Raw genomic sequence first — 18117 nt, 5'->3', positions numbered from 1 at the left:
AACAATGCAGGTCTCTGGAAATCACATCCTTTCTACAATGAAAATGATCTGCCAATTCAAGTTTCATTTGTTCAGGAAGACAGAAGATTTAAGGCTTCGGTGGCAAAAATAATCCTCTGAGCAGTGTTTTTCTAAAGTCAAGCTGACACAGGTATGTTTATTTTTCTTGACTTAAAATCCTTGGTATCAGGTTTACATAATATCCACCTGTTAAATCTGACAAGAAATCTCTCCTTCCAAAGAGGTTGTCCTAGATCAACCATTTTAGAAGCATTTGAGGACAGTTTGTTTAATTTTTTTTTAATTATAGCAACATTCAGAACTTTTTAATAAGTTGATGAAGCAGTGCTCATGGCATCATCTGCGATTTTGGTACTGGCAGGGTGTATGCTTGCAAAATATTTGACATCACTGTCATCATCCATTTGAAGCACCATAATTGTTTGTTCCACAGCCTCTTGATGCGAGTTGGCAGAATTTAGAAAATATTCTGTAAGAGAAAATGCACAAGACTTACAGGAGAAAATGACGGCAGATGCTTCAACACAAACCTCAGCATACTATCATGAGGTTCAAAATCTCAGGAGACAGTGCACACGTATAGTCAAACTGGAATATCTGAGCAGGCACACAATACACACTTCTGAATATACCTATGAATTCACCTTAAAAAAAAAAATCATTCCATGTTTCAGAGCACAGTTGCTCTAACAGTGCTGTTAGAGTACAGGATTTCCATGCTCCTTCAGTATAAAAGCAAGCATGACAGACTCCATGACCAGAGAGGAAGACAAAACCTGCAAGAGACTCAGGACTGTGTTTCTATTTGTGATGGAGGGAAGGTATCAGAAACCCATGGGCCATGCCACTCCATTTCACTGGCAGGCTTGCCAAATAATTATCAGACAATAAAACTACAATAACATGAAATAAGAGTGGAAGAAGTTCCAACATCTGACAGTTTTCATGAACTACACAAGTTGCATAAAAGCAGCGTAACTACAAACAGCTCATAGGAAGGACAATTTAGATCTGAGGTTTAAAAACTTCTGAACTTATTATTTAAACCTGCCTTTCATAATCTATCCACCATCCCTAATCATACACACATCATCTCTGAGGCAGGGACTACCTGTATTATAAGCCTACATAGTAGCAATGCAGAATGGAAGTGTACCATCCAGGTGGGGAACACAAAAATAACCACGACAATAACAAAAATACCAATACTACAGGATAACAGGAAGAACAGTGACAGCGTTGGCACAGTTAACAGAGGATGAATTACTGCACATCAGCTGATCCATCTTAACTGTCTACATATGCTTACTCAGTCTCCAGCAAGCACAAGACAGCTAGCCATAGCCTAGTTCTCACTGTGTTGGTATCCTTTGCGTTGTCCAGTGTTTTGAACATTTTGCATTTTTCTTCACACGTTCTACAGTAGAAACAGCAGTCCTCAAGCCAGTGTATAGTTTTGAGAAAGTAAGTGACTAGAACTGGATGAAGTATTCCAAGTGTCAACACTCTGCTGGTTTACAAAACAGCACAATATTTCTAATGCTATTTTCCTTCACAGTGCTTTGGACTCTAAGCACTGCTGACTTCTGGCATCTGCTATGTACTGGGGATGCTTTCCTAAGCAAAGTCTGCAATTTGAAAGTTGCATGTCTAATTTCCCTGAAAAGACTCCAGAGAAACTTTCTTCCCACTGCTACCATAAAATATAAAAACCAAACAGCAGCCATCTCTTCTTCCCCAGTGAGAAAACAGATGGTGGATTTGTACAGAAAGATTTTTCTTTCTTATTCTTATTACACAGAGCATCAACAGATTTTTTTTTTTTTTTTTAACCAAATAAAGGGCACTGCTCAACAACTTCACAGTTCCTAGTTGTTCATCTGTGCTTTCTGTGCCCCGATGACACCTCTACAAACTAGCTTATTCAGGGAAAATGGTACCAAAAGAGCAGGCTGGCATACAAGCAAGAACTCTTATTTCCTCAGCATTACACAGCAGTGGCTCTGATACCACAACAAGATTCATAGTTTTACCTCAGCCAAGGTAACATCCCACACCAAGGAGACTGTAAAAGCAAGAGCGACCCACATCTGATATTTCTTGTTTCCCAGCTGACTATAGGAAAGTGGAGGGACAAAAAGATAGGCAGTCAGTGCATTGCAACTCTTTCTGCCACTAACCTTTCTCTAAAAGGGTTTGCTTTAACGTTTTTGCAAGCAGGACTCGAACATTTGGAACCCTGTCAGATGCCAAGTGTAATAAGTGTGGCAACAGATGCACAGCAAACTGGTCCATGGGCAGGCAGTCATCTTCACTGATAGTCTGGCAAGAAGACAGAAGCAATTTCATTAGATTTCAGCACAGTGAGGATAAAATCCCAACACATAATCAGAGCTAACAGATCTTATTACCTTCATAGCACAAATACAGTAAATAGTATCCACAGAGTTTTAAAAATATGGTACAATACTTTCTAACACAAAGTCGTACACAATGAAGCAAGTTAGGGTTGAGGAAATTCAGGCTCAGTTAGAAGCCCACTTTATTTTGTGTGAAGCCTAGCAACTTCCTTACTTTTATTCATTTTTTTAATCGGTGTATCATTTGAAAACAGGGAAGAAAAGTAAAAGACCTTCCCAATCCTTTTCAAGATTGATTTAGTCTTTGTTTTAACTAGGATACTATATTAAGACAAGAATTGTCTATCTCAATAAACATCCGTTATACCCAAACACATTTCTCTAAACTCAAAGCTGACATTTCTCCAAATACTTCAAAGACCTGTCCCACTTGGGCAGCAGTCACGTTGGCTCCCAGTCTGCACCTCTGCTACAGCCTCCAAATTTGACCATTTCCTTGGGACCCCAGCTAGTTTCAGTTCTGCTTATTTTGCTGAGAATATATTGCTTTTTGATGAAGCTGCACTAGCTGGCTAAGGAGGTACAGGCAACTCCTAGTGCTTGATTTGTAAAGGGTAACCTCAAAAGAGTGGTAGGCTGCTGCAGCATATTACAAAAATCTCACTTCATGCTGAGTAACAAAGCAGCTTCTCAACTCAGGGATTATTTTGTTATGCTTTTGTTTTATATTCAACATCAGATTTAACAACCTGATGTTAATAAGCTAAGCTAGGGATGCATTCAAGCTCATCTATGGAGCAACACTGAAGAAAGCAGCCATGAAACCTATTCCCTTGGAAACAAAGTTCTCAAATATTCATTAAAATAGTGTCAATAGATAGCTGAAGAGTTCCAGTTGCTATCTCCCCTTAATTCTTACCACCCCCCCCAGCCCAAACCAAAAAAGTTGAACAAAAAGACATTTCACCTGGCAAATAAAGACAAAAGTTTGTCGACCAGACCATTTGCGGCATCTACAAAACTTTTCAACAAGTTCATTCATGAGGTCTACCACAAAAGTTGATGTTGAAGCCATATACAGCTTTTTCACCATTTCACTAACCTTGAAGAAATGAGAAGAAAAAAAACCCAGATCAAAAATTATTTCTGACCACCAACCCTCAGAAGTGTGAAATACTGAATTTACTTAGATTGCTTTACCAGCTTATAGGAAATCCAACGGACAGAAGACACTTTGTCTGCACAGAGGCTGAAAGCAATAGGTCGCAAGTAGTCATAAATGTCTCTGGCACTGTACAGATCTAGAAGCAAGATCAGTTGCCTACAAGACAGAAGTACATTATAATAAGAAGAAAGGTAGCTTTAACTGTGATTATGATCATTTATATGACAACACTTGCCAAGTATGCCATGTGGCCATAATAAAGTTACTGAAAAGTAAAATTTTCTATTTTTCAATGCCATTAGTTTGACTTCGGGTCACTTGAAAATTTTGAAATGCCACTTATTCACAACGATGGCAAAATGCTGCATGAGCTCAAAGAACGAAAAACTAGGAGAGAGGCAAGGAACCAAGGTTGCATTTACAAGGCAGGGATCCTGATAATGGCTACGGTTGATCCAGCTGCAAATGACACCACAGTGTGCATGTACATTTGAATACCTGGTAAAGGCATCTCACACATATAACACATTCATAGCTACAAAGCAACTACCCTGACTTAGTTTGATAAGTATCCTTGGTCACTTAAGTACACTGATTTATCACGTCAATAAACTTCCTCTGCTTCAGAGTATGCCGGACAACCAGAGAAATTACCAGTCTTCTTCAATTTGTAATGAGTTGATTAAGATTTCAGCAGGTTGCAGACACCAGTATATGTCATGAATGGTAGAAAGTATGTCAAAAGAAGCAGCATGACATGTTACAAGTAGCCAGTTGAACATCTCCATACCAGCAGTAACAAGTGAGTGACTTGTAGTTACTAAATTGAAACAACACTTAAACATAGCAAAAACATCATTATCAGTTGTTAAACTAGGTCTCTCAAAATGTAATGCAAAAGATACACTGTATTTAGTCATTACTATATGCTCATTTCATTATTCCTGCTAGAGAAGCCCTGGTCACACAGTCTCTCCTCACAGCTAAGTGCTGCAGCCTTGATCTTCTTGGTGGCCCTCTGCTGAACTTGTTCCAGTTGATGAGCATCTTTCCTGTATTTGTAAAGATGCATTGCTCCAGATGAGACCTGAAGAGTGCTGACTAGAGGGGGCTAATCTGTTCCCTTGATACATTGACTGTGCTCCTGCTGATACAGGCCAGGATTGTGCTGCCAGGACACACTGCTGGCTCATGTTCAGCTCACTGTCCTCCACCATACTCTGGGCCTTTCCAACAGAGCTGCTCCCAGGGCAGCCAGTCCTCAGTCTGTCTCACTATCAGAGGCTCTTTCTTCCCACAGTCAGAACTTGGTATCTGTCCCTTGCTGAATTTCATAAGCTCCCTCCTCTGCTAGCTTTCCTGAGCAACTTGACCCTTCAGAGCTGCCTCCCATGGGAGCCCACCTACCATTTCCATGACAAAGCCAAAGTCTGCTTGGATGAAGTTCAAGGTCACTACTCTGCTACTTAGTTTCTTTACTCCCCTCAACATCTTGATCTTCTCCATTTCATGATCATGAATTCAGCATACTCACCAAATACAGCAACTTGAAATCAAATTACTAGAACACTTCTGTTGACTTCACGAGCAATCAGATGTGGTCTTCTCTTTTGGCAGCTTATTTTTTTATGGAAAGGTAATGTTTTCAACATATGGTGATGGAAAAAGACATTCAAGTTCCAACTATTAGAAGTGATATACAACTCCTGGGAATTTTTAAGCAAGGGGGACAAGTGTAGAAGGATAAGGACTATCCACTAATCAAAAATTAAATGAAGAACATCACTGTAAAACATCTATTCTATGATTTTAACATTTTAAAATATCCTTAACAATAAAAACAAGCATCCAGAAAACTACATACTCAGCCAGCTCAGCACGGAAACGCCAGTTCCTGCTGTTATCAGTCACTAGGAATTCCTGAAGCTGATAAAGATACTCTCGTCTTTTGTCAAGGTGAAGAAGCTGTAACAGTATATAAAGAAACATAAGCTACAATCAGCAGATAGAATAAGAGCTTTAACATACAACTAATGAAACACTTGCTTTTACTTAAAAAACCACCACCACAACAACAACAACAAAACCCCCACAAAACCAAAAAAACCCTTAGCAATGGTGTTGCTTTCCTGGGCTAAACCTATCATGCTTAAGTCTGTAAAATTACGTGGGGCAATGCTGAAAGCAAGATCTGATCTAGTCTCTACTTTTACTCTATAAAACAAAAAGGGTCAGCAGTAAAGATAGTATTGATTTTAAAGGTTTCATGATTTGTATCTTTCAGCTCCAAAAATGAGGCAGTTACAGAAAAACTCCTAAAGAAATTTGACAAGTAAGCTGCATAGAGAGGTTAGAACCATCAAAAAACTTAATACCATGCACTGGCACCTACATATTGAATAAACATGCACAAACCAGGCTGTTCAGAGAAAAGACAGTATCAGCAACACAGATCTCCTGCAAAATATACTCTAGTATTCAACAGACATCTGTATGGATACCCACAAAGACTTATGCCAATGTTATGTTAAAAAGCAAGTGCATACAAAGAAATGAAGCAAAACACATAATTGCACTTGACCAAATTGAAAAGACATACCTTCAGAAAGTCATGCAAGTGTTTAAGCACACCTATCCTGACTTCGTCTAGATCTTTTAAAAAGCCATTGAAGACAGGAACTAAATCTCCAGCTGTAAGCTGGTCTCCAAGGATAACTGCAAGTTCATGTATAGAAAATGCTAGTGTCCGCCGAACCTTCCACTGTAAAATAAACAAACAAATTTTACTGATGTATCATCTGAAGTGTTCTATTTTAACCTGAGGGTCAGTATCCAAGCTGGACTCCCAGTCAGCTACAGTGCTTACAAATACATTCAACAGTATCTCATGTAAGAATTGAAAATGAAATTGGAAATAAGAGGGGGGGGGGGAGGACAACCGATAAGGTATCATTTCTTCCACCTGAGTATCAAGGAACTAGGCAAATAGAAGTAATGAAAATATTTTAATTTTCCAGGTGTCAGGAAGGAAAATAGTATTCCTGACATCAGTACTTTTCCACACATTACTCTCTGCTTTAAATTCTTTGGGGTAAATTAGTTCCATACTACTACTCTTTCACTCATTTAATTTGTAAAACAGAGTAAGATACATATATCCCACAATATTTCAGCTGGCGTATTTTAGCTTCCATAATAGCTAAAGTTTCACCCACACTGAGTGCCCAGCAGTCCAAGTACCAGTAGAGCTTTCACTCACCCCAAATTGAGGGGGCACTGTTTTAATGGAGTAACTATTTCAAGTAAGTATTTTTAAACAGAAAATAGCATCTATTCTTTAGCCAGCACTTTCCAATTACCACGAGTACTGTTCTTCTGCCCTGGTCTGGCAATTCAATCTTAATGCAGATTAGACTGGCAATGAACTCTGGACAGTTTTGAATACAGGGTAATTTGTTTTTACTTGTTTTAAATTTATTAGCTGGTTGTTTTTGATGGCTGGAAAAGAGTTCGGAAAATATGAGCAATAGCCATGTATAAAATTACTCACTACATATCACTGAGAACTGCTGCTTTGACATAGCAAGCAGCAAGTTCAAGAGAGGTGAAATAGTCTGAGAATGTTTAAAAAGAGCATCTCCAAAAAAGGAAAGACTAGGGAACAACTGTAAACCAACAGCAAAATCCACAAAGCCACCTCCTTACCACCTGACAAGAAGGAAAATGCTGCTATTTCCAGTATTTGTTTTTAAGACAGCAGTGCTGCATGGTGATAGTGATGTTATTCCCTTATGAGTAACTGGATGCAGCACCAAAAGGCCACCAAACGCCTGGCATGAGGCTGACTCACTGAGCTCCAGACATGCCTGCAGGGGCACATGTCTGCTCACACACAGCAGCACAGCCCAAATTCTCATACCTATGAGAATCCCAAGCACTGCCATAAGATCTGAAGCAAGCAGAGGAAATCAGGAGACCTCTGCTCACCTTCCCACTGGAGATCCACCTCCCACTCAAACTGCCCCATTTCCTTACTACCTGAGCAGCACACACCCCCAGCTTCCTCCGAGACAACTGTTACACTTTCATTCATTATACAAATAACTAATATCAGCAATGGAAAGCTCCACGTAAAAAGCAGAGCAACCCAACACCCAGTAAAAAAGAGAAATCATCATAGAAGTTCAGATTATTCATTGTCAGATCACAAAAAGTTCAGATCATTCACTGTCAGAGCTTCTTGACCTTACCTGCATGTCAGATGCCAGTGTCTCATAGGTGTCTTTCAAACAGTGCCAATTCTGTCTGCCTAATGTAAGTGCCACACCTGGCAGGCTGTAGGCACAGTGTTTGGCAATCTCGGTATCAACTGTTTGTGCACGAGATGGATCAGTCATAGATAAATACTGATCCAGCAAGGCTTGAGGTACAACATCCTACAGCAAGAAAAGGGTAGAGTGTTTACACTATTTTCAATAAATCCTCATAAGGCTTACTAAAATTCCAGGGCACACTGTCAGAAGAACATTTTTTTTCCCCACAACTATAGAGTATTATTTGATTACAATCTCTTAATAAGAATGCAAAGGTGGTGTATTTCATAAGCTCCACCAAAAAGTTGCAAAGAAACAATGATACGAGTGGTGGCTATTTAAAAATATACAGACCAAGGTAACAGATGAGTGGGTGGATCACTGTCTACTTAGGCAGACCAGGAAATTAAGAGACTACATTCTACTTTTCTACAAACATTCAGGCTCGCAGGCTGTGCAAATTGGCCATTTTAACTAATCCATAAACATAGGCAGAACAGCAAATTACAAGGCTTGCTACAAAATAATTTTCCTATTCCTCTCAAAATCTTGGGGAGGTCGGGAGAAGAAAACTAAATTAAAACACCTTGGGGAGGGAGGGAAAGGGAGGGGGCAGAGCATAGCGTGTTCACTATGGCTTCCAAACTCCCTGAGTAGTCAGCAGGAAGGAAAAGGCTTCTCCAGAGACAAAGAGATCTCTGGTGAAGACCAATCTTTCCCTCCACTGAGAAATCAAAGCATCTGAACTAAAATTTTGTGAAAACCTCTTTGCGTTGACTTCAACACTGTCTTTGCTTCAGCTGTTGTTGGTTTATCTCGGGCACTGACTCTACCCAAGGGGGTGCACAAGAGCATTTCCCTAACACAGCTGCCGAATAGCTCGGCTCACGTAAGCAACAAGAGGGACTGAGGTTCCCAATTCAAGAACTCACACTGGTGCAGGGTGGCATGCTTAATACTGAAATATGTAACAGCAAACACTTGATTCCTTTTGAGAAAAAATAACAAAGAGACAGTTCAAGCTTAATGAAACACTTTCACAACTTTTCTGCAAAAAGCTGTCATGGGGTGGGGGTAGTTCCACTCAAAACATTTAATAAAAAATCCTGTTTCCTCAATAACCTAATCTCCATTACAGGATAGTTTCCACAGAAAATTAAACCAAATGAAACCAGAGCCTGGAAGTCTACAACAACCATTACCTCATGTAAAAAAATACTGTTATCTCTTATACATAATTAAAACAGAAGCAACTGCTGAATTAAGCCATTCTCTATGGAAAACCAGAATATTTTAAAACTACTTATTTAAGAGATTTGCCATATTTAATAGAAACTACATTACATCAGAAATGACTGAATGAAATGCATAAAAGAAATCCCCATATATGTAAAAAAATTCCACTTATCTGATACATAGGTAGGAAAAACAGAAGTCATTGTCATTTACCTGTACTTTGGATTTTCTTTCTTCTTCAGGGCTGAAACTACTGTTGGTGCTCAAATCTGAATCATTATGAATATAGTGAAGTGTAGAATCCATATTCTAAGAAAAAAAGAGAATAAGAGTCACACAAAATACACTCAAGGATTAAACACAAAACAAATGTTAACATCAAGAAGTGCTGTCCTCACCTCAGGGTCTTTTTCTTATATTAAAGGAATACATGTTTTAATATCAAATACAATTTTGCTACAGCCTGAAATCAAAAGGTCTGTAAGATAAATCTTTCTGCTTTCAATTTCAAACACAGGCTCCTCTTTTTCTGCTCTATTTTGGTTCTTATGGAATGAAAATCACAGGAGAGGAATACCTTTGAGAGTGCATTAAGGAAAACATAACATATAGGTCACATTGCTTCTCCCCTGAAGAGAAAATGAAAAAACATCTGTAGCCAATGTTGTTGTATTTGTTGCTTTGGATTTGTGCTAGAGAAAGGTCAAAACAAAGCCACCCTTACACTTAAGAGTAGAAAACTAATTAGTCTTATGCTGTTGCTCATTTCCTAGAGGTGCTTGTTCTATAATCTTCTCTGCAGATGAGCTTCATCTTATAATACAGAGTCCTAGTGGACCATAGCTGCTGACACTAGTCTTCACTCCTCTCAGCAGTTCTATAATAACAATTTTTATCAGTCATTCAAGTGTCCTGGCTACATAACTGGGCCTTGAAGATAAGGACTGAGACTGTTTCAGAACTCTACCGAGCAGCAGAGGTTTGATACACTATGATAAACTGGGCTGCTGAGGGGATGCACTGTCACTTTCTATACCAGTGGAGTTCCCCAAATACAACGGACTTTGCATAATCAACCATGAATTTCAAGAAGTACATGATGAATATTTGAAAACTAGATCAGGCTGCTGTGCAGCAAAATAGGACAAAGGCATTTTTGCTAGATATGAGCCAAGGTATCTATTCACAGATGCTGCAGGGTGAGCTCTCGGGGTCAACACAAGCATTGAGAACATGCCTACTCTACCAGCTGTTCAGATCAGTTTGACAATGAGAATTTTCCAGCAAACTATAAACGTCTTCAAAAAAGCCTCTAGGATACCACCTGTCTTCCTTGGTTTGACTTCAGACAGTTGCTTTTTCGTCTTCCATGAGCTGCTTTCATTTAAGCATTGAGTTGTAATTTTAGACCCTAAGGTATAATTACAGGTGATAAAGAACAGGCAGAGCTGTGAGGCAATTGCATATTGCTGGCACAGCAGCCCGAGTCACCTGTCAGGCTTATCAAGCAGCACCAAGAAGGCATCAAAGAACCAAGGAAAAAACAGATCTGCAAGTGACTCCATAACTGAGTGTGTCCAGCAGCATACAACTCCAACTATAAAACCTCCAGAGGCTCTGAAAACCACCTCTGCAGGATTTTAGTTTGCCAGTCAATTCTTCACTCTTTTAGCCTTTTTTTTCAGAAAGGGAGATAATTTTCAGCAGGACCAGAAAGTCACTGGCTTTGACCTCTTTCAAATCAAGAAATTATGAGGCAGCCAGCATAGCCTAGCCACAGTGCCTTCCATGAGCTGGCCAAGTACAAGGGACTGAAGGCTAGTCATGCATTCTGCTGCAATAAAAATGAAAAGACTCCATCTCACAGTCTCTGCTACCCCAGCTCTAAAAGGTTTAGTTTAAAAAAACAAACAACCCCCCCCCAACCCCACACCCCAAACCCAACACACTAACAAAACTTCATTGATGGAACTAAGTTGAACAACTAAATATACTGATGGGTGTCCCAGATGGAAACATTTTTACCCAGCCACTTTTAAACTCAAATATGCATTCCAGAAAGCAAGAGCTTCAGTATAGAACCACACCATCAGTTGGTATTTAAGTCAATGCAGCATCTCTATTCCTGCAGATTAAGTTCCATCTGTACTTTTTCCATGCAACATGCACACACCAAACTGAGCACTGCAGGACATAAAATTTCAGCTGGGTTTAGCCTGAAAGCTTCTTGCATACCAAACTGGTAAATCGCCACCTCTGAGATGCAAAGTCTTTGTCATGGCCTTACAAATCTCTCACGTGAGGTTTCCTTTAGCTGTGGTGTAACAGGAGCTCTGTGGTTGAGCTTCATAAACCCCTGCTCTGTGCCACAGGTTACACACAAAGCCCACAGCACCAGGACAAGTGGTGCTGGCATTTTGTGACTGGGCAGCTGGCCCAAACAAAGAGAGAATGGGCCAGTCTCAGGGGTCCAGTGTCCTGGCATCCACTCTCTTCTTAAAGAGAGTTACTTGTGTCAGACAGGAGTGGGCTGATTTTAGTCCACTTTCTCTTTCTTTTCCTTCCCTTCTCCCTCTACCTCCAACCAAAAAAGGACTCCCACACCCATCCACTGGGAATACAACTTGGGGGATTTCCTGAGGCCTACATTCATTTATTAAACCTTACAGAGAACATACAACCTAAAGAAAATAAAAATGGTGGCTCTTGAGGAAAAATAAAACAGCTGTCCTCAACCTCAACAGACAAACTTCAGCTATGTCCCAAAACATTATCTGTTCACCTATTACAACGTTTACTTTCATGTGAATAGAGAATCTCTCTTTAACATGTAGCATGAACTCCTTCAGGAACCAATACAGCTGCAGAAGGACAAGCAAAGTGTGATTTTGCTTTGCGATATGTGTGCAGAACTGTGAAGGCTGCTTTCAAATATAAAATGCTGTAGCTTGATTTTTCTGAAGTGTCCAGTACCCTACTGAGACATTGCTATGCTGAGACAAAACCCACCACCACCACAAAGTAAACATCACAAAAAAACCCACCTGTGAAAACCAGAGCTCTATTCACTGCTAGGGGCACAAGTGAACAGTTCACCTGCTCAACAGATGACAGCTTGATTCCCAAATTCTAGGTCACCTCTATATCATTTCACTTGCAAAATGAGGACTTGATTCAGTGCCAATAACAAACAAGGAACTGACAGATTAAGAGCATCCTTTTAAAGACTAAAACTGAAACATGCAAAAGCAACATATACCAACAATGTGACTGGTTCTTAAACTTTCTGCCAGCATCATACTCTGTAAAGAAATAAAATGCAGGACAGGTCCCGCCAAACAAATACCACCCTCATTATCCCCAAAAATTAAAAGGACAGAGGATACATTTACACTGTCATTTTACAAGTTAGCAATAGAAGGAAGTGACTACAACAGATCCTATGATAAAGAAACATATCGAGCCTGACATCAGGAAATGGGGGCCCATTGTTTTTTTGAAACAAACCAACCAACCAACCACATTTGTAGTGTTAAGTTATGATTGTGTATAAACAGCAGTATCCAAGTTGATGTCACATTCCTCTACTCCCCATATGTTTTTGGGCTACATGGCAGTCCAACAGCTTAGGTGAAAAGTTAATTGTCATGTAAAAACACCGCTTTAATTAAAGAAGGTTGAAAATGTTAACTGCTAGACTTTCAAAGACATTTATCAAAATTTCATCTGAAAATACCATTTAGGCAATATGATTCAACAAATCACTTGCTGTAGTTTTATGGAGCATATTTTGGAACCATTGCTTTCCACATAGCTATAGCTTTTAATACCACCAGAGCTTGTGGCACTGTACACAGTGAACATAGTGGGTTTGGCCTAGCCTAATACATAGTACAGAACAGCAAACAGCATCAAATGCCACAGACTTCAGGCAGGCAGGGGGCAGTGGTGGGGTGCTGAAGAAGTAAGCACAAAAAACCCTTTAAAATGCTACTGATTGCCAGAATCCACTTTCTCTTTCAGCAGTCCACACAACATCCTAGATTGCAGGTCCTGAACTTCTCTTATGCAGGCCAGTAAACTACTATAAAACATTTTGACAGGGAGCACAGAGAACAAAGTACCTCTTTCTCCAGATGGTGGGGATGTGGAAGGGGATTCACTTAGCAAGGCTCTGTTTTAAGGGAGGCAGTTTCACAGTAATCAACTGCAGTAGCATTAAAACGTGATAGTCACAACAGAGATTTTAACGGAAACAATTTCAAGAATTTAGATGGACAAGCACAGAACTGGCAAAAACAAAGGCACCCAACACAACTCATTTCATTTTAGTAGCCAGCGCTTCAATACCAGCCAATAAAACCAAATGCCACACTAGCTGAAAGTAGGAACCATTTGGCTGCAATTACCAAACAAATGCAAAATACAGCTCTATTACTGGAGCCCTGGAAATCCTAATGGGAAAAAAAAAAAATAGAGCATAAAACTAATTTCTTACCTCAACAGTGTCACCAATTAAAGGCACAATATCACCCAGTATAGGTTTAAAATTTTGTTGGTCATTGATGGTTAGTTCCGTCTGTGATTCTGTTCCCTTGCTGACACTGGCCATTGTCTCTTCTTGAGGATCCAAACTGGATGCTCTGAGTGCAGCAGACAACACCTCCACTTGTGCTGCAGCATATGAAAAAGAAATACATGAGACTGAACTGCAATAAACTTTTAGCAAGTCCACAGATCAACTTTTAGATACTGACTAATTAACTGAAAGATAGCAGAACTACTATGGGGAGGTACAAATTTAAGATTATTGACTGTTAGTAAATCCCAAACTGGGGACAATTAGCGTAAAATGCAAGGCAGGTTAACATGCCACTTTTCCTAGGGTGCTCAACCACACCACAGTTCACTGAAATTTATCTTTAAAGCAAAAAAAACCACCAAAAAAACCCCCACACCACCAACCAAAAAAAACCCAACAAAAAAACCAACCAACAAACCCCAGGAATAAGAGACTGCTGTTATGGCAGGATCAGTTCTTTAAGAATCTCGGTACATACTAATGGTGCAAAGAGTCATTGGGGCAGAACAGCACACGAATACTAACTTACTGACTGGGTCTTTTGTGGGAGGTGGGAATAAGAGAGAGAAGGGAAAAGTAATTCAAATAAAGATTGAGAACGGGTTTATTCATACAGAAAGGATTTCATTTCTGAGAGGCTGTGTCCCTCTCTATATACCGTCATTAAATTCTTATGTTTTTATAGCAACTCTAAAGCAAGATCTATCTAGGAAGATGCTAGACCCCAGTAACTCTTTTCTGGACAGGATACTTCAGCCTCCTTGCATCCTCCAAACAAATAATGAAGATTGCATTGTTTGATGTCCTCTTATTCATCAAAAGAAAGCACTAGCACTTCACACTCAGCTATCCACTCTTTTGAAAAAGATCCAGCAGTTCTGAGACTGCTCTGCTTTCCATCCCTCTGCTTACTGCTAATTAAAAAAAAGCTTTGTTGAGCAATGTTCCTTGGATAAAGCCTGACCTAAGCAGGTCAGGTATCAGAGGCAATCTTGGCTGCAAGCAACACAGAGTTCATTGCAGACTGATCTACCCTGCCTCTCTCCTTCCCCCTTCTTTCCAAGAAGGTAAGGAGGAACAATCTCCTGACTCATTAAATTCACCCAGCCATCCAGAAGCTCTGTTCCTCATAGACTTATACCTTCCAAGCTTTCTTAAATGCTCATTGTGAAATTAAATGACAAACCATATGCTTGTTTTTAATCTCACTTTGCCATACTAAGTTACAGAATCTAAATTTCTCCCTCTAGCTTTTTTTGATAGGGTTATTAACAAAAATTAAACAAAGAAAGTTGGACTTATTTGTAGATAGAAGAAACAGATACACAACACATCTGTTACAAGAAGCAAAACTGTAACTTAGCACAATCTTAGCTAGCAAAAATTGGAAAACACTATGGGTTCACTAGCTTCTAGGTGGAGTCTGATGAGCAGGAGTAAAGATAATTCTTTACAGTATGCAATGCTAGCTCCGTAACTGCATCAAATTTCTGACAGAATAACCAAAAGATATTCTTGCTGTATTACTGTAATTCACCTCAACAGTAAAAATCACAGCAAGTTAGAAACTTAAAAACAAAACCAACATCATACTAATACTTACACTATAAGACACATTATGTTAGAAAATATAGTTTGAATATATATAATTTATATATAAATATATTAAAATTGGTAATTGTAAAATTGTAAAAAGCTTGCTATGACTTCACTCTTCAAGTGTTACTTCACTGACAATAACCTTCTGTACTTTAAGGCCCATGAGAATAAACAAGATCAAAGTTAGTAAATTCCTCCAAAACTTAACAGTTAAATAAATCACCCCAAAATCACGCAAAAATAGGTGGTCATTTCAGAGCACTTGTTAGGGCAAGAAATGCCTGTCTGATTTCCAGTTCATTCTCATTTAGAGAAATCAAACAAGAAAATTAAAAAGAACTATATTCTGCTGCACACCAAGGAGACATTTTTCATGAAGACTTCTTTCATGAAGGACAACTTCATGAAAAACATACACTCCTCTCATTTTTGCTTAAAAGTAAAGAAAGCTTACCCTGACTATGTAACAACACTGCTTCAACACTGAATACGTGTTTACTGAAAAATCCACACAAGAGCTCCAAAGATTACTTCTACTAACAAGAGTGAAGGCATCTACAGCAGTAAATGGGAATTTTCCAAGACATATTCCCCACCCCATGCCCCACTGTCAGCTTGCACGCCTGGACCACCCTCGCTTAGGGGCTTAACGGGGTGGAGACCACACATATCCTGATTTCCTCTGCCTGCCCTAGAGGAGATATGACACAAACATGCATCTCCTCAGCTTCTTGTCAATGCTACAATCCCAAAACGTGGGGATGAAGGACAGGAGAGGCCAAACTCCCAAGGATTTCATTGATTGGCAAGTGCCTTCTTTCTTCAAGTGCTTATCAATAGGTCCTGTCACCAAGGGCGACTCCAATACTGTCATTCATTGAAAGGTGAGTGACCTGAAGTCCGTAGTCATCTTAAGGTCCTAGCCAAAAAAAGAGCCAAGCACAGTCACTACAGAAGGCTCCAGAATGGCAGAGTGCTAAGTATAGGAAGAAGAGAAAAAGAGTGCATATGCGAGTAGGTGCGTATGTGTGCACAGCTTTAGGTGGCTGCCTTGAAAATATCGAAACTTGAGACAGCATCCTAATGAGCTGTCTTCACCACACCAGGCTCAGGTGCCAGGGCACATCTCCTCATAATGCCATTACACACTGACACAGTCCAAGATCTGTGCTGACACCCTCCTGACCGAGACGGCTGCTGCTCCTCCAACCTCCCACAAAGATCTTTCCTACAGCCATAGGACAGGCAACATTTTCCAGAAAACCATTATAAGTACAATCAAAGGATAAGGCTCCCCTCTCACACATGACAGAAAAATGCCTCAGAGCTCTTGGGAAGCAAGGTTTGGGGAAGAACACTGGAAGGAAATCTGCTGGCTAACTAGCTTTCACAACTACCTGCAGTAAAAATTGTAATGTAAAGGTCAGTTTTGTGCATAACACAGAACTCATAATTGCACTGGTAAGATAAAGTCCATGTTCACTGGATCGTAAACCACCTGCTAATTAACCCTTTCTTCCTTTGACTTTTGCTTCAGATGAGAAGTATTTTTCAGCAAGGATTTATTTACTCTTGGCTACTGTACCTGCATCCTAAAATAACTGGCACAACCTTTAAATTCAAAATGACATTTCACCTGGCCTTATTAAATTTCCTGGTCCTCAGGAATTTCTGTCCCTTCAACATGCTTTATTGTTGTTTTCTGTTTCTCCTGATGTTTCACTAGAGGACATTGATATTTCTAAGTGGCACACTCCTTTCTTTTTTCTGAAGGATCTGCCTTCCTTACCCTCACTTCTTACTCAGAGGTAAAAGCTATGGGCTGCATTAATGGGTACAGAGATGGAAGTAATTAAAACATAAAAATAAGAGGAGTTTCTTTTCCACTTCCTCCTCACACAACATATTTTAGACTTTTACTGCAGGCGGTGCTAGTAGCCTAACTTACAAACATAGTTTTTATAAGGGAATGGGATCAATTGACCCCACATTTGGGCTGGTTTATCCCTATTAGGTCTCCATTTGGCAAAGCAGCCTGTAACTGACATAAGCCACAGTTAGCCGCAGTAACCTGCAAGTCAGGCTTTCTCTCTTTCCCCAAATAATATTAAGAAAAGTTGAGATTACATGATTTAGCACTTTCTATGCAGAACATAAGGAGATAAATAAAGTTGAAAAAAGTGTCCCTGGAAAGAAAAATAAAGAAATAAAAACATCTGGAGAAAGAAAAGCAACCTCTGAAGTAAGTGAAGACAGCAGCAGCCTCAGGAAGCTGGAGAAAGGTGATGTGAATAAAGACTCTGTGATAATCTTAAAAGAGTTGGCATACTTCAGAAGAATGTACAGGTTTCCATCTCCCAGTTTGAGACCCTCAGGATGCCTGGCCAGTGGATTGGAAAGGTCCTATTAACAGGGATTACATACCACCGCTTAACTTTGCATAGCTCTGCTAGCCAGTAGAGTTTGTCTGTGAGAAGACAGGCTGTCTTTATCTTGGTTGCTGACTGCTCAACTTTCAATCTATTACTCAGATTTCTCACTTTGGCAACAAGCTAGTTCTGGAAAGAAAGCCTCAAGGTAAAGATTTTTGAGAGTGAGAGTCAGTTAAAGCAGTTCACCTGTTTCTGAGAATGAGATTACGGAAAAAAAATATGTTCTATGGCAGTTGATGGTCACTTAAAAAATTGTATTTGCTGGAGACCTCATCAGTCTCCATGCCTTGGGGAAAGGATTTGAAGTTTGAAATGCAAAATGCCCTGATGATAGGGAGGTGCACTACAGAAACACAGAAAACACAGACAAGTTACAAACCTACCCCCCCCCCCCCCCCCCCACACACCC

At 39.8% G+C, this 18117-nt stretch overlaps 1 protein-coding gene across 4 annotated transcripts in view; it reads right to left on the bottom strand.

Moving 5' to 3' along the window:
• Positions 1-284: 284 nt before the first annotated feature.
• Positions 285-18117, bottom strand: part of PPP4R1 (protein phosphatase 4, regulatory subunit 1) — a 68025-nt gene continuing 50192 nt past the window's right edge. For 2 of the 4 annotated variants that reach the window (XM_010584804.1, XM_010584807.1), the window contains 9 exons: positions 13594-13769; positions 9309-9404; positions 7797-7982; positions 6146-6307; positions 5411-5511; positions 3582-3702; positions 3349-3483; positions 2202-2343; positions 285-490 (listed from right to left, as the gene is read on the bottom strand). In XM_010584804.1, coding sequence (XP_010583106.1) covers positions 327-490; positions 2202-2343; positions 3349-3483; positions 3582-3702; positions 5411-5511; positions 6146-6307; positions 7797-7982; positions 9309-9404; positions 13594-13769 — 1283 coding nt within the window. In that variant the 3' untranslated portion in view covers positions 285-326. Of the gene's footprint in view, positions 491-1558; positions 2344-3348; positions 3484-3581; positions 3703-5410; positions 5512-6145; positions 6308-7796; positions 7983-9308; positions 9405-13593; positions 13770-18117 lie in introns of those variants that run through there. The other 2 variants (XM_010584806.1, XM_010584808.1) reach the window with 2 other exon arrangements.

This window comes from Haliaeetus leucocephalus, unplaced genomic scaffold (genome assembly GCF_000737465.1).
Source record: "Haliaeetus leucocephalus isolate CR32 unplaced genomic scaffold, Haliaeetus_leucocephalus-4.0 Scaffold1007, whole genome shotgun sequence".
Lineage (NCBI taxonomy): Eukaryota > Metazoa > Chordata > Aves > Accipitriformes > Accipitridae > Haliaeetus > Haliaeetus leucocephalus.
This window is presented reverse-complemented; position numbering and strand designations above follow the sequence as displayed.